At 41.7% G+C, this 23,136-nt stretch overlaps 2 protein-coding genes across 2 annotated transcripts in view; one reads left to right on the top strand and one right to left on the bottom strand.

The window, feature by feature from the left end:
- Positions 1-5,765, top strand: LOC108118486 (transient receptor potential-gamma protein). Its single transcript, XM_017231219.2, has 14 exons — positions 1-369; positions 436-768; positions 827-1,009; positions 1,071-1,305; positions 1,379-1,674; positions 1,731-1,999; positions 2,060-2,176; positions 2,237-2,432; positions 2,498-2,692; positions 2,808-3,033; positions 3,102-3,464; positions 3,525-3,800; positions 3,865-3,983; positions 4,043-5,765. Exons 1-14 carry the CDS (start codon positions 19-21, stop codon positions 4,268-4,270), a joined length of 3,387 nt encoding a protein of 1,128 aa, XP_017086708.1. The 5' UTR covers positions 1-18; the 3' UTR covers positions 4,271-5,765.
- A 365-nt stretch (positions 5,766-6,130) lies between these two features.
- LOC121529669 (fibronectin type-III domain-containing protein 3A) overlaps positions 6,131-23,136 on the bottom strand; it is a 39,626-nt gene continuing 22,620 nt past the window's right edge. Inside the window, 3 exon segments of the mRNA XM_041818479.1 lie at positions 6,131-11,113; positions 11,182-11,593; positions 15,838-16,007. Coding sequence (XP_041674413.1) covers positions 7,371-11,113; positions 11,182-11,593; positions 15,838-16,007 — 4,325 coding nt within the window. The 3' untranslated portion in view covers positions 6,131-7,370.

Here is a 23,136-nt window from a genome sequence, read left to right as displayed (position 1 = left end):
CGTCACAGTATCCACGGCATGATGGAGGAGGAGAACACTATCAGGCCGCATCAAGAGATCAGGCAACTGACGCTCGAGGAGAAGAAGTTCCTGTTGGCTGTGGAGAGGGGCGACATGGCAGGCACTCGCAGAATGCTACAAAAGGCGCAGGATACGGAGTATATCAATGTTAACTGCGTGGATCCGTTGGGACGTACTGCATTGCTAATGGCCATTGACAACGAGAATCTAGAGATGGTTGAGCTGTTGATTAACTACAATGTGGACACGAAAGATGCACTGCTGCATTCCATCTCTGAGGAATTTGTTGAAGCTGTAGAGGTTCTGCTAGACCACGAAAACGTCACCTTTCACAGCGAGGGCAACCATGTAAGTTGAATATTTGAAATATTTATTTATTTAGAATCTCATCACATATTCACTAATCCTAACCAGAGTTGGGAGTCCGCTTCGGAGGATACTTCGACCTTCACGCCAGATATTACTCCCCTAATCCTGGCGGCACACCGTGACAACTATGAGATCATCAAGATCCTTTTGGATCGGGGTGCCGTTCTGCCCATGCCCCACGATGTGAGATGTGGCTGTGATGAGTGCGTCCAGTCTCGGCAGGAGGATTCCCTCAGGCATTCGAGATCCCGCATCAATGCCTATCGGGCTTTGGCCAGCCCTAGTTTGATAGCACTCTCCTCCAAGGATCCCATCCTCACGGCCTTCGAGCTGTCCTGGGAGCTGCGCCGGCTCAGCTTTCTTGAGCACGAATTTAAGGTTGGTACTAAAACCTTTCTTATGTTTTTTATTTATGTTATGTTTTATCTATCTGCAGAATGAGTACCAGGAGCTGCGAAAGCAGTGCCAGGACTTTGCCACCGCCCTGCTCGACCACACTCGCACCTCCCACGAGCTGGAGATCCTGCTCAACCATGATCCCACCGGTCCCGTTTACGAGCACGGCGAACGGATGCATTTAAACCGCCTAAAGCTGGCCATCAAACTGCGACAGAAAAAGGTTTGAATTACTATAAAAGTCAATATGAACAAATTAATTAGTAATTTAATTACCCAACTAGTTCGTGGCCCACTCGAATGTGCAGCAGTTGCTAGCGAGCATTTGGTACGAAGGATTGCCTGGTTTCCGAAGGAAGAACATGGCATTGCAGGCTGTGGACATTATTCGGATCGGCATCATGTTCCCTATCTTTTCCTTGGCCTACATCCTGGCACCCTATTCCAACATTGGCCAAACCATGCGCAAACCCTTTATCAAGTTCATCTGCCACAGCGCCTCCTACTTTACCTTTTTGTGTGAGAATTGCATTTTAAAATATTAAATATAAAAGATATTTTGAAATTTTATTTATTTTAATTACACTTTCAGTTCTTTTGATGCTGGCTTCTCAAAGGATAGAGACCTTTATTGGCGGCTGGTTCTTTGCCGACTCCTCGGGAATGCTCAACAGGGTGGAGGAGCTGCCCACGAAGCGTGGAGCCAAGCCCACCTTTATAGAGTGGCTAATTCTGGCCTGGGTCAGTGGTCTCATCTGGAGCGAGGTGAAACAGCTGTGGGATGTTGGTCTGCAGGAGTATCTCAACGATATGTGGAATGTTATCGACTTTGTCACGAACTCCTTATATGTGGCGACGGTAGCTTTGCGCGTCGTATCTTTTTTTCAGGTAACATAAAATGCTTAAATTAATTTAGTTATATTTAATTATACCTTATTTTTTAGGTTCAAAAAGAGATGATATACAACTCACATGCTACAGATCTGCCTAGGGAGCGATGGGATGCCTGGGATCCGATGTTGATATCGGAGGGCCTATTCAGTGCGGCGAACATTTTCAGTAGCCTCAAGCTGGTTTATATATTTTCGGTGAATCCGCATCTGGGGCCACTGCAGGTGTCGCTGTCCCGGATGGTGATGGACATCATGAAATTCTTCTTTTTATATGTCCTGGTCCTTTTTGCCTTTGGCAGTGGTCTTAACCAGCTGCTCTGGTTGGTTTTTAATTGGAGTACTGACCTCACTTAGTTAATGCCTTCTTTTTACTTCTTTAGGTACTATGCTGATTTGGAAAAGAAGCGTTGTCCTGAGGTTTCTCCCATGAGTGCACTATTAAACATGAATGGAACTAATGATCCGAATGCATGCATTGTGTGGCGTAGGTTCTCCAAGTAAGTTTTAATTATATAAAGAACCAACCTTATAAAATAATTTATAATAACTTTCTTCAGTTTATTTGAGACCACACAAACCCTTTTTTGGGCAGTCTTTGGCCTGATAGATTTGGACAGCTTTGAGTTGGATGGCATCAAGATATTCACAAGATTCTGGGGCATGCTCATGTTTGGAACTTACTCGGTTATTAATATTGTAGTGCTGCTTAATCTGCTCATTGCCATGATGAATCATTCGTATCAACTGATTTCGGTTGGATATTTTTAGCTAGTTTAAGATTTTAAGAAGCTAATTTATTTAATTTTACTTTTTCTAAGGAACGTGCTGATGTTGAATGGAAATTTGCTCGCTCAAAACTTTGGATAAGTTACTTTGAGGAGGGCGGAACCTGTCCACCGCCATTCAACATTATACCCACTCCAAAGTCCATTTGGTATGCGATCAAGTGGATGCGCCGCGTCTTTTGCAGCGGATCCTCTGCCGCGCGACGGGAACATCTCAAGACAATAAGAGTAAGTGGTTCAAGAAACATAATTCTAGAAAGGTTTACATTTTAAAAGATCTTTCACAAGGATCTCTTAATGGCTTTTAAAAATTAACACCTATCTTTTCTTAATTATCCTGCAGCGAAAGGCTCAGCAGGCCAGCGACCGGGACTTTAAGTACCAGCAGATTATGCGGAATCTGGTCAGGCGATATGTAACCGTAGAGCAACGGAAGGCCGAATCCCAGGGTGTCACCGAGGACGATGTGAACGAGATTAAGCAGGATATTTCCGCCTTCCGGTGTGAGCTGGTGGAAATACTCAAGAACAGCGGAATGGACACAAATGTGACGGCTGGTCAGGGAGGAGGTAAGCCCAGAAAATCTCTAGGGATTACTAACAAACCTCTATTGAAATGGGTTTTTCTTGGCCCACAGGAGGTGGTGGAAAGAAAAACCGACAGAAGGAGCGCCGCCTAATGAAGGGTTTCAATATCGCACCACCTGGCTCTACCGGATCATTGGCTCCTGTGGCCGAGTTCTCCACCTCGTTGGATAACTATGACAACCAGCATGAGATCCTCAGTTCCACACTATCCACCCTCTTCACGCCGAACTTCATGCACAAGCGTCAGCAGAGTCAAGTCGGATCGGGTGGTGGATCGGAGTCACCGACCACGCCCACAAATGGTCAGGGAAATCAGGGGGCGACAATAGCCACTAGTAGCCAGGTCACCAAGTACAACAAGTCCGCTCTTAAGCCGTACAATAAACGGATTGCGGGACACAAAAAAAGATGGGGTAAGTGTATAATCTAAATTGTTAAAATTATTTATGACGAAAAACGTTTTGCGGTTGCAGGAACCCTAATAGAAGCCGCGAAGGTAGGCAACGTTAGCAAAATGCTTGGTCGTTCAAAGTCTGAGGATTCTGTCTGCAACTCCTCACATACATCCACACCAGTTCATGGTCAAATGCGGGTTACCTATGCCCAGAATTCTCCCCAGCAGGGATATGGATACCATGGAGAGACCAGTTCCACGACCACATCCACACCGACTCCGACGATTTCGGTAGTCAGTAATTCGCCAGCAGCCCACGTGGGTGTCGGGTCGCATTTCTTTCACACGACAAGCGGTAGGTTCTAAATTTGGACAATTCTGTAGATTAGCAAACTAATTTATCACTCGTCTTAATCAAGGTCTCACTGCCATTGCCGCCCTAAAACGCAAACGCAAAAAGTTCTCATCTAGTAAGAACATTTGCCCAGTTACCGAATCTGTGGCAGCAGCGAATGCTGCTGAGATTTTAAATGATAAGGTGAGTTATCTTAACTAAGTTATGAAAAATATCTATTAACTAAGTTTTTTTTCTGTTAGACACTGAAACGCGTGTCTAGCTATCCGGCAGCCGAGGCCGGAGTACAGCACAAGGATCCGGCTCAGTTGGTCAAGCCTCGCCGGCATGAGCAAACCCAGAGCCAACACGATTCGGTGGAGACCAACTCGACCTTCACGCTGTCCATCGATCCATCCAACACGTCTGTGAACTCTAGGGAACCGCTGATCAGTACTAGTTGCGTTTCGAACGCGGGAGCTATTGGCTGAAGGAATTTTCAGAAGATATAGGATGCCAGAAATACCAAAGATTATGCCAAGAAACTGAAGGCAAGTCGTCGAGGGCCGGAGATAACAAAGATAAAGCAGCTAAACTTATTAGATGGCACACCTGAAGCATATACTTAGATACTATATATACAGATACACATTGTTGACATTTTTGATATGAACGACATAATGAGTGTGAAGCTAAACTAACTAAGGAAGCTATACTTAAACGAACACAGCCTAGATTCTAAATTACCTCACCATGTTATGATATAGAGACCATTCAGAGAAATAGCACACATCACTCAATAACTGTTAATCAATACTGGAAACTCAGAAATAACTACTATTTTGCACAACTGAAATGATATATCCTGTACCTTAACCAAATCTATCAACATCACCCTTCACAACTTACTATCAAGTCCTTATAAAGATGAATAATGAAGCTATTTTCGGCAAGCCGAAGCTTATATAACAGGGCAGTTATGAACCAAAATTACAATAGGATATAGTCGTCCGATTTTTATACAGCTCAGAATGTACTTGTATGACTCAAATAAAACACTGTGGTAAAAGCTTCTTTGCATCACAATGAACTCCTCCTAAACCTGAACCATAAAGCACACATATCATGCAATCGCTTTATAGAGAAACCTTTTACACCAAAAACAAAGTACCAATTCAAAGTCGAGTTGGAAATATGTAGATCCAATAAAGTCCTTTACCAAATGCATATACAAATACGAATACTAAACTATCCCATATCGATGTTGAACGTTGCCTTAGCATGAAACATATTTTTTATACACATAAGTTTTGGATGAACATTGAATTACTGAAACGTACTGTACCCGCAATGAGGGAAGCGCTGTGTATTTGTTGATTTGAGAGAAAGGATTTTGAAACCAAGGATTTGTTGTTGTTCCAGCAAGCAAGCTAGTAAGCCGAAAATCAAAGCAAAGCAAAAGCAAATGCAAAGAAAAAACAAAAAGTAAATAAATCAAAAGATCAATTTTATACACCGATTTTAACCAACACAACAAACAATAATCGAATCGCATACTACTAATGTGTTTGGATTTTATGGGTATAAATATCTGGTCTAAGATGTGCATATCCATAGCCTGCACACACGACGATTTTAGCATATAAATAATATAAACATATATAGAATACAAATATTAATAATCGAAATTTTTAGATGATTTTTGCGTTAAAGTAGACAAATACTCACACAAATACACGAATAATATACGGAATATCAACGAAAACAATAACAAGGAATGTCATATAGCATTTTATATAAATACTTTCTTTTGGAATAGCAGAACTATGTTTCACGATGGCAAGAAATATCCTTGCAGCGGCCCAGAAGAAAAAAACTAAGAAGGCAAACGAATTACCAAATACAATGTTAGAATAATATAAAAATTGTTATTTGCACGGAAACAAAAACTAATAAAAACTATAACGAAGCGTGTGCAAAAGCGAGTATTTACTGTGGCCATACTTTCTTTCTTAATAACAAAAACCAAACGTTTTTTTTATTATTTGTATATCGCATTTATTTTAAATGTTTCATATATATATATATATTTTGCAAATAAATTTTATAAGTTGTAAACATAGAAACATACATAATTTCCATTTATTTATCATTTCATTCCGATTTAAGTTTATTTATTTATTTATATTTAATATATTTATATAATTTTTTTAATTTGCATCAAGCAAATGTTTATGGTTTACATGAACAAACATTTGTTTTGTTTTGTGTATTTTTTTGTTATTTTTCTTGATTTTTTAGATAAGATTCCGTTTTGTATAATTCACATTAAATGCTATGGAAAGAAACAATTACATTTAGTTTAATTTATTTAATTAGAAAAATAATAATAATTGGAATATAAATCACTTTGCCTAGTTGGGGCTGCTATAGCCACATGGGACAGCCTACGAAAAAGTGTCGGGTTGAATTTGTTTAGTTGGTTGTGAAATGCAACAGTTGGATTGCCAGCGGATATAGCAGCCCCAACTGGGGTTGCCTTGGTTTTCTCGATTTCTGCTTGTCGTATAATATGTTTATAATAAATTGTGTAATAATTCGTATAAAAAGGTTGTGAGAATGAAAGAAGCGTCTGCTGTTTTACATATATCTATGTTTTGTATATATATATATATATCTGCGTAGATTGGGAGCGTTTGGGGAAACAATTATACAGCACTGAATACTTGTAGCTAGTAGTCTAATAAATTCATATTTTTCTTCGTTTAATCATTCGTTAAGCATTTGCCCTCCGACCCCTTCAATGCCCCCGCTCTCAATTCGGTTACGTTTTAGCTACTTAGGAGTGTCTTTAGTTGGTGCAATTTGTTGACCAGCTATCTACAATCGTTATTGTTGGAATACATTTTACAAAAGGTCTTGTAAAAAAAATCTTGCGCTAAGGGGCCACATGCTAGTTCTACACGTATTATACACGAATTTTACAAACCCACCGGGAGGGCAAATGCAGTTTGGGGGGCCACACATAAAGTAACAGTTTGAGAAGCATTTTTCGGAACAGGTCTGACAAGTACTGGTGAGCCTTTAGGTTTTCTTTTAGGTTCGTTTGCTGGCTGCTCTGTTTTGTTTATAGCACATATGGAGATTAGACTTTCGTTTTGTGACAACAAATATTATAAGTAAATACCATTATTAACATTTAGCTGTGTGAATGTATGCTTTTGCGGTTTTTGTGTACATTTAATACAATAATGGGGGTTTCGCTTTCTCATCTTTCTTGTTTCTTCTCTCCTCCTTTTCACTTATTTTATTTTTAGCTATTTTTTGTTTTGATTTCCTGTTCTGCTTGTTTGTTTAAAATTAGACAATATACAGTTTGATTTTGATTCAGTTACGGTACATATATAAAAAATACATAATTACAACTAATGCTTTAAATCACTTCTTTGAGACATAAAGTGTTTCATATTTGTTTTTTTCTTTTCGCCTGTCGTTTTGCCGGCAATTTTCTATGGTCCGACCTTGGGAACCATTTTTGAAACTTTTTTGCGTCACAATGGGCGCCATTTTAATTTAGAACCCCGTGTCCTTTTATCCCCGCAACATATTGACGAGCATGGCCGCCAAGAAAGTGCCCACTAGGAAGGAAACCACAATGCAGACGGCCTTTTGTTGGTCACTCAGTCGCCTCCGGTTGGAGTAGAGTGAAGTTAGCTTACCGACGATCCGCCTTAATCCACCCGCCTGTGCCAAACTGGAGGAGATGGCCGCCGTCGTTGATAAGCTGGAACCCGAGGAGCTGACACCTATTCCGGAGTGCGGATGGTGGGCATGGTGCATGTGATGCGAGTGGTGCATGTGGTGCTGATGCTGGTGATGGGGGTCCGTGGCGCCGACCATTCCACCACCTCCTCCGCCGCCGCACGGCTGATGGTGGTGGTGATGGTGATGATGATGGTGATGGAGGGGATCTGCGCAGGCATTGAAACCGGAAAGTTCCTGTTGCAGTCGTCCAATTGCCGCAGGATCCGCTCCCACGCCGCTCGCTCCAGTAATTGCCGACGCACTTACCGATCTCATGTGCAAACCATTGGTCGATCCATTGCCAGAAGACAGTTTCCGGCTGCTCCTCTGCGTGGTGGCCACCGCCGGTGGTGCAGTAGAGCCGTGCAGGTGGTGATGGCAAGTAGCCGCACTGGGATCAAGCTCACTGGGCACCTGGTAGCGCAATGGACTCGACGGTTGACCGTAGAGTAGCTCTCCACCTGCCGCTATTCGCACAGGACACACACGGAATTGGTAACAAGTGCCTGCGGCAAGATTGTCAATGTTAAACTTGGTCTCAGGGCCAAGGTACAACTGTCTGTAGTCATGGTTGGCCAAATTAACTGGAGCTCCGCTTGAGCTGCCACTGGAACTGCTGCTGCGACCTTTGGGCGAAAGAGATTCGCCCTCTAATTCTGCTGTACCCAAAACAGCGTATTGCAACTCGTACTCGACGCGATCATGGAAGGAGTTCTTAGAGTGCTGCCATTCCAATGTGAGTTGCATACCCAGTTGGCCGGGCAGCTCCATAAGGCAAACGCTACCCTCTTGGACAACACGAGGAGGCTTTATGTTCGCGGGCAGCGTGGCCGAGGTTTCGAAAACGAATTCTTCCGAGTAATCCCCATCGCCAGCACGGTCCGTATGGGCATAGATCCGGAAGGTGTAGCTGCTGCGCTCCTGCAATTTGTGCACCTTGCACATGCAATTGGTGCCTGAGTAGACAGCCTGAAACTGTTTTGCCCGTGCCACATACATCTCCACAAAGTATTTGGTGAAATCACCGCCGTTTCCAGACGGATTGGAGTTTACCACTTTGCCAGTTCCACTCTCACCCCACTTCAGCTTGATGTAATTGTGTCCAGCACCGCTGCACTCAAGGCGAGGTGGCGCCGGGGGTGCCGGCTGGGTCGTCAGCTTTGCATAGGCACTAAAGGCACCTGCTCCAATGGCGTTCACTGCTTGCACGCGGAACTTGTAGCCAGTTTCGGGCATTAGACCATTGACCGTATACCGCGTACAGGCATCCGGAGTGGCGATGGTTCTCTCCCCGTACTCAATATTGTAGGAGCAGATGGGAGATCCATGGGCCGCTGGCTGCGTCCAGTTTAGAGTGACCTCCTGGGCGGTAAACTCGTAGCCCTGCATTTGAGGAGCTCCAGGGACTGCGGCCGGAGTGCACACACTTATCACATCGGAGGAGGTTCCCGTTCCGGCTGAGTTACTCGCCTGGATGCGGAAATGATAGCGTGTGTAGGGCGACAGATTTTTTAGCTCCGCGCAGGTTAGCGGTCCCTGATAGCAGTTGTGGAATTCTGTGCTGGGTGGTTCCTTCGCCTCCTGCTCGGAGTCCTCACCTGTTCTTTCTTGGCTGGCACTCTTCAGAGTGTAACTCGTCACTGGCGCTCCATTCTCCTGCAACGGCGGCTGCCAACTGACACCCAGATGGGTGGCAGACTTGACCAGCACCCGAAGTTCTTCAGGTACTCCGGGCGCAGCAGGTGCTGCCGTGAATCTCATCCACTGCGACCAGTTTCCGGCGCCAATACGGTTAATAGCCCTCACTTGAGCCTCGTACATGCCTCCTGGTATCAGATCCTGCGCAACAAAATAGGCCTGTTTGCCGCGGTACACCAATTGCGGTGGTTGCACTTGCTCCAGGCGACGCATTTGGGCTTCGAACTCCAGGATTGGAGCTCCACCATTGTAGTCCGGATGCTGAAGTTTCAAGAGGGCGGCGTACGGCGAGGGAGGATCGCTGCAGTGCGGTGGAGGAGGGGCAGATGGTGGCACTGCTTCCGTGGTAACGTGTCCTACATCGGAGTAGGGACTCTGACCAGCAGGACCTTCGCAACAAGCTCGCAGGGCGTATGTGGTGCCCGGTTGGAGTCTCTCGCACATGGCCTCTGTTTCAGCTCCGCTGTAGATTCTCTCAAAAGCCGGACCAGCGGCACTTAACTCCAAGTGGTATCGAACGATCTCGGCACCACCAGTATCACTGGGTGCATCCCAGCGAGCCTTAAACTGAGTACCATGAATTTTTCCCTTGGCATGTGGCTTTCCTGGCCTTCCTGGACGTTCCGCTAAGGTGCGGTAGCTGACTTCAGGTGACCAGGGCGAATAGCCCGCTTCGTTCTCGGATCTCAGACGGAATTGATAGCTGCTAGCACGCCTCAATTGCAGGCACTCCGTTTGTAGCTCGGTACCCTTGTAGGTATTCAGGTAGCCATGTCCAGATTCCGCATCTTGCAGTTGCAGCAGGAAGTCTCCATCTTGTGCCCGCCGCTCCCAGCCGAGTTTCAGGGAATTCGAAGTGCTTCCTATTAGCTGGGGAGGTCTGGGCACTGGTGGAGGATTACCGGAGGTGCTGTAGCTGGCCACCGGAGAGTAGGGACTCTGACCCACTTCATTCACAGCGGCCAAACGGAAACTGTACACAGTAGTTGGTTGTAGCTTCCCAATGACATAGTGCTTGGTCTTGATCTTGGCCAACTCCACGAACTTCTGCGGCTGTCCTGAAATTCTGCCCTCATCATATTCGAGCAGATAGTGTTGTATGCTTGCACCGTTTGCTGCCGGAGCAGTCCATCGAAGATTTATCGAGCTCTTAGTGCGAGAAAACAATTTCGGAGGCGGCGGTTGATCGGGCTCACAGGCTGGAGTACGGAATTCCGTGGGATCGCTTACAGCTCCGGTAAGTTTCTGGTAATGCACTTTCAAGCGAACAAGGTACTCCTGGCCGGGCAGCAGATCTTGCACAATGCACTCGGACGCCTCTCCTTGGTACAGACTCTTGTATTTGCATTGTTTGCCCGAATCACAGAGGAGCACTTGGTACCGCAGCTGTCGCATATCGACCGTTACGGTATCCGCTATGGCTGGACTCTCCCAGATGATCTTGGCCGCCCGTGAAGTCACATCAATCACTTCCGGCTTCTCAATGGCTGAGATTTGCTCTATGATGGTATTCTCTCTGTGGTACTCCTCCTCATCATCGCCGGCCAGACTGGAATTATCCTCGCCGTCCTCGGAGGTTCCCACTGAACTGGCGCCGCCCACACTACTGCCAGTTCTGTGAGGATGCTGATGATTTCCATTTCTGGCCTGTGGATGCTGCTGTGACACAGGGGGGGTTTGAGTCTGGTGTTGCGGCAAGCGACGCCCTTGTTGGTTGACCACATGATGGTGGCTGCTGAGGTGGCCGGGCATGGGTACGCCCGGAGGAATGTTGTTATTATTGTGACCATTTAATTCGTTGGCACGTCGCGGAGATGGCGAATGCGGCGGATCTGCACAAAATTAAAGTATATTAATAAAATTTATAGTAAAGCTTATGCTTATGCATAAGTTTACTTACTTGACTCCCGCTGCTTCTCCAGCTTCTTGAGCAGCTTGTTATGCTGCCGCTGACTGCGCTCATCCCGGTAGTTCGGTGGAGAGGGCGAGTGTGGGGAATGTGGGTGTGCCTGCGGATTTGTATGCGAGTGGGCGTGTGAATGGGTGTGTGAGTGGGAGTGCGAGTGGGTTGCTGCCACAGTGGGTGGTGCTCCTTGAACTGTTCCTGTCGTCACTGCATTTGGAGCTCCTTGGACCGAAGGTGGTGCCACCTGCTGTTGTTGTTGCTGTGGTGGTGGTGCTCCTTGGGGCGCCTGCTGCTGTGGCGGCGGTGGTGGCGGCAAATGAAAGTGTGGTGGACCATTGCCGGCAGGACCTGGACCAGGATAACCTGCCACAGGGGTATAGAAATGCGAAGTGCCATTCGCGCTTATCTGTAAATGATTAAAAATTCATTCATTAATCATATTAAACGTTAAAGTGAATCGAAAATAATTACTTTAATAAGCAGCGTTTTGCTCGATTTCTTTGAATCTTCCATTTTCTTAAAATATTATATTTTTGAAACACCACGTCGGCATTTAACACACAGACTAAAAATATCTCGCGAAAGAGACACGCCGACTAAAAATTGATAACAACAAATTTATGTTCGATTTCTTATCTTTTGCAAGGTGGGAGTCAAAAATGTACAATTCTTATTTGCGCGGTAAATTCCTTCAACTTGTTCTTAAGGTGCATTGCTTTTATTTTTTAGGAACTATTCGGCCCTTTTAAACTTAAGTAACAACTAAAACGTTTACAACAAGTTTAAGGAATACAATATAACTAAGTGATTAGGATGTTGTCCAAAAAATACACTAAATTATACTTTTTAATACTGTAAGAATATTCGCATCTTAGACACCACCCAAGGCTTAGAATTCCGTTAAGCCTTAGCTATGACTCAAACCATTTCGTTATTAGTATTTTTAGGGTGACCATACTTTTTTGTTGGTACTTGTGAGGAGTATATTTACAGCGGGCAATTTAAATGAACATTTTGATTTTACACTAATGTTTCATTATTGTCAGGTAATGATCGTTTTATTTTTTAATTTATTGAATTAAATCAGTAGCCTTGTGGGACCCTTTAAATTATCTATTTATTAGCGGTCATATTAAAAAGGTTTGAACTAAATGCCCGATTGAAGCGATTTCCCCAGCAGATCATTAAATAAATCGCTTTGCGGTATATGGGCAATTAGCCACGCCCGCATGCTACATATATTAACTAAAAATGGCAAAAGTGGCCTAGTTGATGATTGATAATTTAGCCCCACTAATCGTTCCAAAACTGTAGCAAATGTTTTTCTCTAAAATTGCACTAATTTCATGTTTTTATACATTCAAAGTTGGCCTTTTAGGTTGTGCAATTTGTATACTTTAAAGCGTTTCTCTCCACGGTTCTTTTGGGATGGTCATAAACTATGAATATCCAAAAATGTGGGTCAAAGTTAATGCGTTTTTTCTGTGCGGTTGATGCGCGAATAATAAAGGAGAACAAAAGAGCCGGAATAGCAATATGAAATATAAAACAAAAAACAATGGAGATTACAACTTGTTCTACGAGGAAGTTTCGTTTTCGCTTTCGGTTTCAATGGTGCGACAGATACCGTTATTTCGGGCGCTTGACTCAAGTTGCATAATGAACACTACAACAGCGACTATGCAAATTAGCATACAATCAAATTATAAACATTTCAACATAAACACACAAGCGGAAACTGCCATTTGTAAGGTGCTCTGTGCGAATCTCTGTGTTTCGGGCAGTGGCTCACGCGGAAGGGATGAAGATTTCTGTAATAGTTTTTATTGTACATCATAGTTTCAAATTAATTGCTTTAAACGAACCGAATCTGTTTGTTTAACCAATTATTCTACTCTGTAGTTCCTTTTTTTAAGAAAAGCGGGAAAGTATTTTTTCCTTTCGTTCGAGCTATGTTCAAAAGCCCCTACAAATTTTCCCAACTGCTGCCCCTGTGGGCTTGAGTATGTGTTTCTGTTGTGTGGTGGCAGCAAATTGTTAATTAAGTCAAGGAAAATTCAGCCTCAGCAAGTCAAGTCGGAATGGCGGAGTCAGTCGAGCAGCCACCGGCACTTTCATTTCAGCAACAAAGCGTGACGAAGCCACATGTGTCCAAGCTGGAATCCGAGGCGGATGAAGTTGTTGCCCGCTGCATTAATCAAGTTTTCCACTGCGAAAATGGCATTAGGAATTGCGGCTTATGTAAAAATGTGACAGCAAAGTTCAGCTCAAGTGGAGTTCAATTAAAAGTCACAATGTTGCCAGCAGCGGGCACGACCGACTAGCAACATTTAATGGCTTGAACTAACTAACATTAGATAAAGCAACAGCTAGGCTCTACAAATTGTTATGCAAATCGAGAGTTTAGTTGCCATAAAAAGCTCGGCGTATTGGCAACTAGAATTCATTCTATTTAATCTTTCACTTTAAATCGAAGAATATTTTTTATGACTTATATGAGGCGGGTCAATAAATTATATTCAACCTTTTTTGGTTGTTAACTAATTACATTTTAATTGAATTGTTAAACATGTTTTTTAACTTTTCAAGTTCTTTTATTTTTTTTATTTGTCTACAATTTAGTAATAAATCAGAAGCAAAGGTTCAGTAAATTAAAACCCCCCGGAAAGCGCGTAATCAATGGAAATTATATAATTCTCATTGCAATTAATTCTGATTTTAATTGAGCGATTGATAATAGTATAATAAATAACCTGAAGAGGGAGATGGGCGATAGAGTTTAAATTGCACTAGGCGCTAGGCCAGAACCGGATTTATAGTCTGGCCAAGTCACGAACTTGGACTATTCTGGCCATCATCTCCTGCTCTTTGGACAACAACTATTTTCCCGCTATGGAAATGAAAATATTTCAATTTCGGCTCGAATTTTGTTAACAATTTCTGCACATAAAAGAGATGATGGGAATGTTTATGCTGTACAATGAAATTGTTATTATTAAATTATTAGACATAAGTGGCGGCGGCAGCAACAGTTGGGGGATTGAAACGTGATGTGAATGGGTAATGCTCATCTGGTTTGGTTAACAAGCGTTTTTTCGCGTTCGTTGCCATTTTGCAAATTAGCGAGGCAATTTAAATGGAATGCAGCAGCCCCCGACTCTGAACTTGGCCATCATCATGGGACCGAACTAGTTCCGCATGTTAATGGGCCTAAAAATGTGAAAATAAATCGAAATGACAGTAATTTGTAGCACTTAAATTATATAAAAACTACCAAAAAAAGCCTAGTATTCATTTTCAATTTTCATTTGTAATAATTTAAAACTTTTAACAACTGAGGTATAAAAAGGGTACAATTTTAATTATCTGTACGTGTAAATATTTTTATCTCCCTATAAAAACAATTTATAATAGTTGGAAATTCCCATTAGATAATTTTACTTTTTATAATGTGGTATTATGAGAATGATTTTAAGGCTCAGAATAAAAAAGAAAAAAATTGACAAACATCTTCCCATTTAATAGACCATTTCAGTTCTTAGCTAAACCATATAAATTTTTTTCCGTGGAATATTATCAGTTACCTGGTGAACAACCGCATTTTACCCCCTTCAGTTGGTAAACACCTATTCCTAACTGGTTAATTAGCATTCTGGGCAAACATCTTCGCAGAACGATTGTCAAAGCTCACGCCTAAATGACAGCTCGCGAAATGCAATGAAACGAATTCAGACGGCAAATAAACTGCCTCAGAATGCATTTGCCGTTCAAATATTTGCGCACAGTGACTCAGTAACTGAGCATTGCGAAAGGGGACTTTGGAATTGTGCGAAATGGACTAATTAGTTATGCAATTCTTACACTTTTCCGCTCCCCGCAATTTTTCCAGTGACTGTAGAATGGCCAGCAAATGAAACGATATTGCAGTTTGGAAAAGTAAACTTAAGCCAACCGATAAATAAATAAAATAAAATGCAAAAACGTCGACAGCTGGCCAACTGCTTTTCCGTTTTTGTTTTTGTTAAAACTTTATTTTAATTGTTGTTATTGTTTAGGTAAAAGTTTAGCAATTTAAGCCATTGTTTCGGCCCGGCTCCGTTTCATAATGCATTAGCGCCGAGTCTGGTTGCAATTGAATAGTTTTCAGTTTTCCAGGAACCGCTTCACCCGGATCCAATCCGGTTTGTTTGCTGCACACGGCGACATTTGGTCAATAAATTATTTTTACAGACGCCCCCAACGCCAGTTTCGTTTTAAAATCGAATAAGCATCGGGGAATTATTGCTGCTGATTGCTGGTTGTTCGCTCAATTAGCTGTCAATTAATTGATAACGGGAGGAAGTCCCACCAATGGGATGGAAATGAGATATCGTCTTCCCTTTCCGATAGGGTTACATGTTTTACAGCTTTATCAATTCTCTTGCCAACAGTTGCCATTTGCTTGCTGATTTCCAATGCAGTTTGATGTCTGCATCAGCATCAAATAATTATCTATCTATATTTATCTATTTATTTAATTTTTGTATTCTGATTATATTTTCCTAACAATGAATGGTATTTTAGTTGATTTTAATCAATATGATTCAATAAGCTTAATTAGTTTTTGATTGAAATAATTATTTTAGTGAAAAGCACAAAAGGGCTACTTACGAAAGGTGCTGGATGGAGGTGTCCCTGGCCAGGATGCAGTTGTTGGTACTGCTGCGGCGAGAGCATCACATGGGTGAGCGTTCCGTTCTCGTTGACGTACTGGGGCACCTGGACGGGCACCGGCATCGGGGGTGGAGGTCGGTTCTGGGACACCATCTGAACGGCGGGACCTGTAAGTAACGAGCGAAAAGGGGGACAAATTACTTAAGATTCCTCAACAACTGGCAATATGCTGATGATGTGTGCGAGTGTGAGTGCGACTATCTCGCAGATACAATATAGTACACATATATGTATGTACTATATAGTCATGTATGAGGGCACAAGTTAAAGCAGGCGACAGCTGGCGCCAGCGAGGCGACAGCGAGACACGCAGGAGAAAGGAAAGGGGGATGCCAGGACATTGCCAGGACAGCCATTGCTGCTTTATGTCAGCGGCGATTTCTCTGTGTTTGTTTAATGGATATCTCTCTCTCCCATCCTAGCTGAATCTCAGTCTTTTTGTGAATGTGTGCAAATATATATGCACAGCGAAGAATTTAGTATTTAGTAACCTAGGATATGTTTTTACAGTTTTATCTATGCTTGTTAACAATAATTTTTCAAAACTAAGCCCGTAATACCCGTAAAATTTTTTTGACGGTTTTCATTTTTTTTTAATTTTTATTTTAGTTATACATCTAATTTTGAGTTTAAAATAAATGTACATTTAGTAATAAAGATTCGACAATTGAATGGAAATTTTAAAATAATTATTTAATAACATTTCATTTAATACATTTTCGGATTAATATATCTTTTTATCGTACTTATTTGCACAGTGTATACATTTGAATATGTATGTTTGTGTTTGCTGCAGCCAACAAAATGCTTGACAGAGTCTGCCAATTTCTGGCTCCCTCGTCGCCTCGAACTACTCAACTACGATACGCATACGCACCGTTGCCCAATTCCGATTTCATTTGCAATTTAAGTCTGTCCGATGATTAATATCCAGCCCCGGTCCGCCCCGTTCCGTTCATGTCATAGGCACTGCACTGCCCTCCTCCTCTCGATAGTTGGCTTTAATAAATGTGTTGGAGACATAGAAATCTCTAGAGCAAACATTTCTTGGCAGCCTCATTTCGTGAAGAGAAAAATCGAAAATTGTAGAGCCATCCGAGCAGGGCAGAGGGTGAGCAAGCGAACTTTTCGGGGTTTTTGGCAGGGCATTGGAAACGGCATCAGAATCAGAATCATAGCCTCAGTATTGTCTGGATATGTTTCGGGTTCTCGTTTCGCCGCTGTCATTAGGACTAGGGAATGGTCGGGGGATAATACTAATATCAGGACTTCCATTCCATTTCCATTCCATCTGGGGATCCATTTCAACTGCAACATTGTCGCATGTCATTGCCACAGAATAAACGACAGCAGACCGCCTCGTAAGTTGCCCCCCTCAAACATTTGAAATATATTTTGATTTGTGGATTTGTATTGCTTTTCGATTCTATTTCTCTTCGGCTTGTTTCCATTTTTTCTTCATTTTTTTGGCTGCAATGCGACGAAGAAAATAATGGAAAAGCTAAAGATTGCGAATGAGCAAACATTTGTTAACGGACGATGTCTGGCCGAGATTAGCGCCTAATTCGGTTTGATAAATGATAAGGCACTGAATACCCAGCAAGTCTGGCTGATAAAATTATATTTCAAGTGGAATAATTAAATTATTATTGTAATGTATTGCTAAGTGCCATGTGTTAAGAGCCATATATGTAAGAGTTCATTTACTGGATATTCTTTTGTTATAAATTATTAAAAATGTAAAGCCTATCGTTTTTATTAATAAGAATATTTAAGCATACGAGATTAAATATTTGACCTCACTTGGTGCCCTTTACTTAAATTCCCACGCTTTATCATACCCATAAATATTTAAAACCGAAATGGAAAAAAAACTAGTCAGAAATCCATGTTCATCATAAAATGCATTCCATGTTTGCACATCAATATGGATGGGTTAAAATGCGATTCCCAGCTGCAGAATTGCACTTTGCATGCCCAGGCACGTAAAAGGAACGTGGCCACACCCACTTGTGGCCCCTTTTTGGCATTTTCCACTTCTATTTTGTTCGTAGTATTTCCCCTGCCTTCTAGTTTTTTTTTATTTTATGTTTTCGCCTTCTGTTCTGTTTCGATGGCTAAACAATGCAGAGTTGCATTTTTTATGGACACCACGCGGCGTATGCGTAATGTCGGCTAATGGATTGTGGGGAGTGTGGTTATGTGTATATGTATGGGTAGGGGAAAGGGGAAAGGGGTAAGGGAGGGGATATCGCCGCTTTCGCTTTAATAGTTAAACTGTAAACTTAACGGTAATGCGGCTCTTAATACTCTTAGCCATGTCTCGCACTCATTGAGGCCGAAAATGCTGGGCCTCGCCATTCAATCAGGCGTTAAATGCCATCCGCCGGCAGAAATGGCTAGACTAGACCATCCAGCCAGCAGCAGTCCCTACGACTACCGGAGTCTCTTGATCTGCTCTTAGGTGTAAAAATGTTGGTTTAGTGCACTGACGCATAATGCGACTGAATAGCGGAAAACCGATGATGGCTGATAAACTGAAACCAAGAGTTTTCTCCCTTCTGTTCACATTACCCAATGCAGTTAATCATTCTGTGAGCGGAAGGGAGGAAATGGGGTGTTTTTAGGGGCCGGAGTAGATTGTCTGGCCAGGAAATGCACACCGTTCAGAGGGCGAGATAGATGGTGAAGTGAATTTCCCCTCAAGTGTTAAAAGGCAGCAATTAGTTAGGTGAACGGTGGGGAGTGGTGGTTAGGGTGCAAGTGGGGATAGCTTATCACTTGGCCAGCAGACAGACAGTTAAATTAAGTACTATACTTCTGCGACTAAACCTACCCGCCTTTCCCCTCCCAACGTCTGCAACTTCTACTCAAACTTAATTAATGCTAAACTGCTTAAGAAGGTATTTGGGGTTGGGGTTCTTGTAGAAGTATTTTCGCCAAGGAAAGTGTAAGTTACTAAAAAGTTAGAGTGGATTCTTGGGGAAGTATGAATTATTCGGGAAAATTTAAATATTAATATTTATGAAATCATGAATATTTATTAGGAAACTTTCAAAAGGAAAGATTTAGTATTGAAATATAGGGAAATTTTTGTATCTATGAGGTTGGAAAAACTTTAAGTCATTCGTTTAATCTTAAGTTATTACATTGCGTGAGTACTGAGACTAAATTTATTTATTAACCCAAAACTGTGATGTCAACCCCCGTTAGGGGACCACCTTCAACTTCAATTTTCTGCCCTGATGGGTTGACCTTGTCCCCTGTACTCCTCTTAACCCTCTTTTACCCCCTTAACCCACTCCATTCCTTGGCAGACAGTGTCAAAATAAAGTTGCGGCTCAAACGCGTTTGGGCTAATTGCAAATTGTTATTGCTTTCCTGTTGTTACGCATTGTTGAACCACTTGGCTTCCTATTCTCCAGCCCACAGTCTGTCAATTGTTCAGTTAGTCAGTGTTGTGGAGTCGTATACAAGGGTCAGGGGTCAGGGTTGTTGTCTGAAGGTTGGAAGCACGCACACGCATAACACGCACAAAATGTCTATAAAATTAATAACAATTCGGTTAGCAGCCAAAAACTTTGATTGTGGAAATTGAAGTAGGGATTGCCTCGGATTGAATGTTTTGTTTGATTTGATCCAGTGAGTTATTGTCGAGGAATTTATCTTTTTTTATATGAATATCTTATATATTATTCTCATCCACGTTCTCCTTTGATAAATGCCCAGGGAGTTGAATAAACTTTCGATTGTCTAGAGCTTGATTTATGATTCTTTTTCGATTGGAGGATATGCAAATGCTTCTCCGTGGGGGTGTCAATTTGATATTATACTATTGATTGGGAAAGTTAACTCCCAAGGGGCTTTTCATCCAACGCTTTGATGTTCTCGATAATTACCCACCAAATCTGGAACAATTTGCGGTTAGTTGGCTCATTATAATCAACACTTTTCCTCACTTATCTTGAATTCCCATCTCATGGTAATTGCGTGTCTCACTCTTTCTTCAGTTCTCAGTTTCCCATCGAAACCCCCTTTCCCCTTAATTCGCCTACAATTAACGATGCGTGCGCAATTATCTCGATAATTATGATGAAACAAAAAACAGAAGAAAAAAAACAAGAAATGCAAACAAAAAACCGCTTTCGCAAAATGCAATTAGAGCAGAACATTCACGAATTCCACTATGGAAAGCTCTAGCAGAAAATTTCTTAAAGAGTTCTCCCCATTTTGTTCACGACATCGCGCATTAATTGCGCATACGCCCCCGTTAAATGCTTTCCCACAAATCGAAAGCAACAAAATTCTCTAAGACTCATTGATTGATGGTCTTTCGAGGGGTTGGAAAAAGCCAGGGAAAATGTGTGAAGCTGTTTTCCCATTGGGGAGGGGGTGTGGATTGGGAGTTGGGGTGGCGCCACACAGCGCGTCATTTGGCAGTCTGCACGTGTCGCACGTTTGTTTCACGACTTCACTGTAAAAAAAAACTATAATATTGATATCAAAGAATTGTATGTAAAATTAGGGATTCAAAAACAAAAGGAAACTTTACAATGTACTTAAATTGTTTTTAAATTTTATATTACAAAATCCTTTACGATTTCTTAATACATTTTAAAAATATTTAAAAATTTTAAATGGTGTTAAGTCTAGCTTTGCTATTTTTTCCAGTGTCCTGGTCGTTGTCTATTTGTTTGAATTTCCAATATCTTTGACGAGGCAAACACACAGCCTCTGTCTGCTTTTTCCTCCTGTCATGCAAATATTGGCTTTTTGTATGCCACCTAAGTGAAGTCCTCATAGGCAACGGAAAAATGGTTAAAAAAATGAAACAGGATAAACGTTGAAACAGCCGTGAAATTTTGGTGTCACCACCCAGGGGATAACTGGGAGTTACGCGTACGTAGGCGTGGCAACCAACTGTGACCGCCGCATCTACAGGCATTTGCCAGCGGATATATACATTAATGCCAACATATACAAATAAGTATATATATATATACAGCCGTCAACACATTATGCCTTCATTTATACTTTATGATGAGTAAATATTGTTATTAAAAAGAAAAATTGCGCATTGTCTGAGCGATAAACCAAGACTCCTCCCCCAAAGGTCTGCCCTCTGACCTTCGTCTGTGACATGGACAAGGCTGTTAGTCAGCATTTGGTTTATTGGTTTTGTGTTTTCCAGCCAAGTTAAGTTAGGATGAAAGAGGGCTTCTCTTGCGGGCTTTAAATTAATGTCTTGGCCGTATCAGGTGCATAATGTATCAGGTGGATGGCGGGGTTAATGGCGCGTATTTTCGGTTTAGTTACGAGATTTATACTGATTAGTGGGTTTTCCTGAGGAGGTGGGCCAAGGAAAAAGGTTAGCGATGTTAAGCCCTGGGATTTATAAGCAATTAAAGAGAGTTTAATAGATTTCCTACCCTTTGGATTGCTTGGGAAATTGAAATTTTAAGAGCGTTTAAATGGGGAAATCTTCAAAGACATTAAATGGATTTTAGACATAGAAATAATTACAATCGAAGTCAATTAGCTTGGGCTCTAGAATTTCCAAATTAACAAATTTGAGAAAATCTTTTTTTTAATTTCTTTTTAAAATTTATATACCATCAAAGTTTGTTTGATAAAAATAGCTATCAAAGCTTAAACTAAATAAGCAACAAATAGAAATATTCCGAAGTTTTCTGGTTGATGTGTCCCATTGAAATCAAATGTATTTCTTAATTATAAAAGTCCTGAAATATACGGAATACACTTAAACGAATCGCAAAAACTTTTCTTTCCCAACTGCTGCCTGCTTTCATTTTGACCCCCAGCTCGACAACAATTATGCCTCCACTTAATCAGCATGTTTAATTATTTCTGGAAGTACCCCAATTCGCTCGTCCTGTAAATCCTAGCCACAATCGTTAACACTTTCAATTTGTTGCACTTTCGGTCGTGATCCGCACTTCAATTTCTTCACCCGCTGGGTTTTCCGATTGTTTCCATGCTTGCTGCTCGCCGTCCGCTTTTCGCATTACCATAAATGCATACAATGCTCTTGGCTGATTCTTCTTCTTTTCGGCCACCCCCAAGCAATTAACAATTAGTAGGGACTGTATTCCGCCCAACTCCATTCCCTCGCATAAGCCCCAATTCAATTAACTTGCCCACTTAAGCCAAAAAAGGAAAGGGATGGGAAAGAGCTGTATTTTCGTTGTTGTGTCCAGGGCATCTACATGGTGGAAAATTCTAGATAATATCTGGTATGAGAATATTTAAAAGTTACTTTGAAATTCAAAAGATTAATCGGATATAGTATCTTTGATGTTAAAAGTCAACAAAGAAATGATAACTGAGATACAAAATCTTAGCAGACACAATTTAAGCAGTACATCCAAAATGACATTTATTTAGTACGCAAGATTTTCAGTGTAAGATTTGGTTATTGCCGAGAGTTCGCCAATTTCGTTCTGCTATTTTATTTGGCCACCCCCTTTTGACTCCTCTTTCTTCCCCCTCATCCACCTCCATCACCTCCACCCATTAGAGCAATTCTTCTTCTGCCCGCTGGAATGGCATTGACATTAAGAAATGCTAACCCGCAATTTGCAATTTGCCAGCGAGCGGGTAGGAAAAAAACAAAAATTAAATATTACTTGGTGATAAAGAGAGGGGAGAACGTTGAGTGGAACAGAAGAAACAATAATAATAACAAGCCAAAGCGAAACAAAAAAGGAAAAAAGCGAAGAAAGCGAAATCAGCGTGTGGCGCATGAAGCTCATTAAAACACGAAATGGAAGACGAATGACCAAAGCCCAGTGAAGGGGGGAAAGTAGCAAAAGGGGAGTCGAGTGGGTGGCCAGCAATGAGTTCAGAAGTAATACACTTAAACAAAAAATCTATCAAGAACGTGGCTTTACAAGACTAAAGGCATACAGCTGATATATTTAGTTTATCAATGAAATTTGTTACATATTAAGAAAAGTGCGATAAAATCTTCTGAAGCTGTGCTTTAAAAACTTAGTTTTTGCTTATACAAAAATATTTGAATATTATATGTTAAGTTTATAAATATTATAAAAATACTAAAATATTTTAATATTCTTAATTATTTATTATATCCGACTTACATTTTTTTTAAGTATATTTAAGCTAACCAAAGGGAACGGGCGGAACGAAAACAAATGAAATCAAATTTAAAGCGTGCGTAATTAATTTTCCCCTGCAGACTCGACTTCACAGAAT

Source organism: Drosophila eugracilis, unplaced genomic scaffold (assembly GCF_018153835.1).
Source record: "Drosophila eugracilis isolate 14026-0451.02 unplaced genomic scaffold, ASM1815383v1 contig_1197, whole genome shotgun sequence".
Taxonomy (NCBI): Eukaryota; Metazoa; Arthropoda; class Insecta; order Diptera; family Drosophilidae; genus Drosophila; species Drosophila eugracilis.
Note: the sequence above shows the minus strand (reverse complement) of the source record. Positions and strands in the feature narration are given on the sequence as shown.

What these genes read in the sequence shown, in the direction of transcription:
- LOC108118486 (XM_017231219.2), top strand. Translation starts at nt 19, where the DNA reads ATGATGGAGGAGGAGAACACTATCAGGCCGCATCAAGAGATCAGGCAA. An exon ending in GGTCTTAACCAGCTGCTCTG is followed by an intron (nt 2,000 to 2,059) that starts GTTGGTTTTTAA and finishes TTACTTCTTTAG; the next exon opens with GTACTATGCTGATTTGGAAA. An exon ending in CTGAGATTTTAAATGATAAG is followed by an intron (nt 3,984 to 4,042) that starts GTGAGTTATCTT and finishes TTTTTCTGTTAG; the next exon opens with ACACTGAAACGCGTGTCTAG.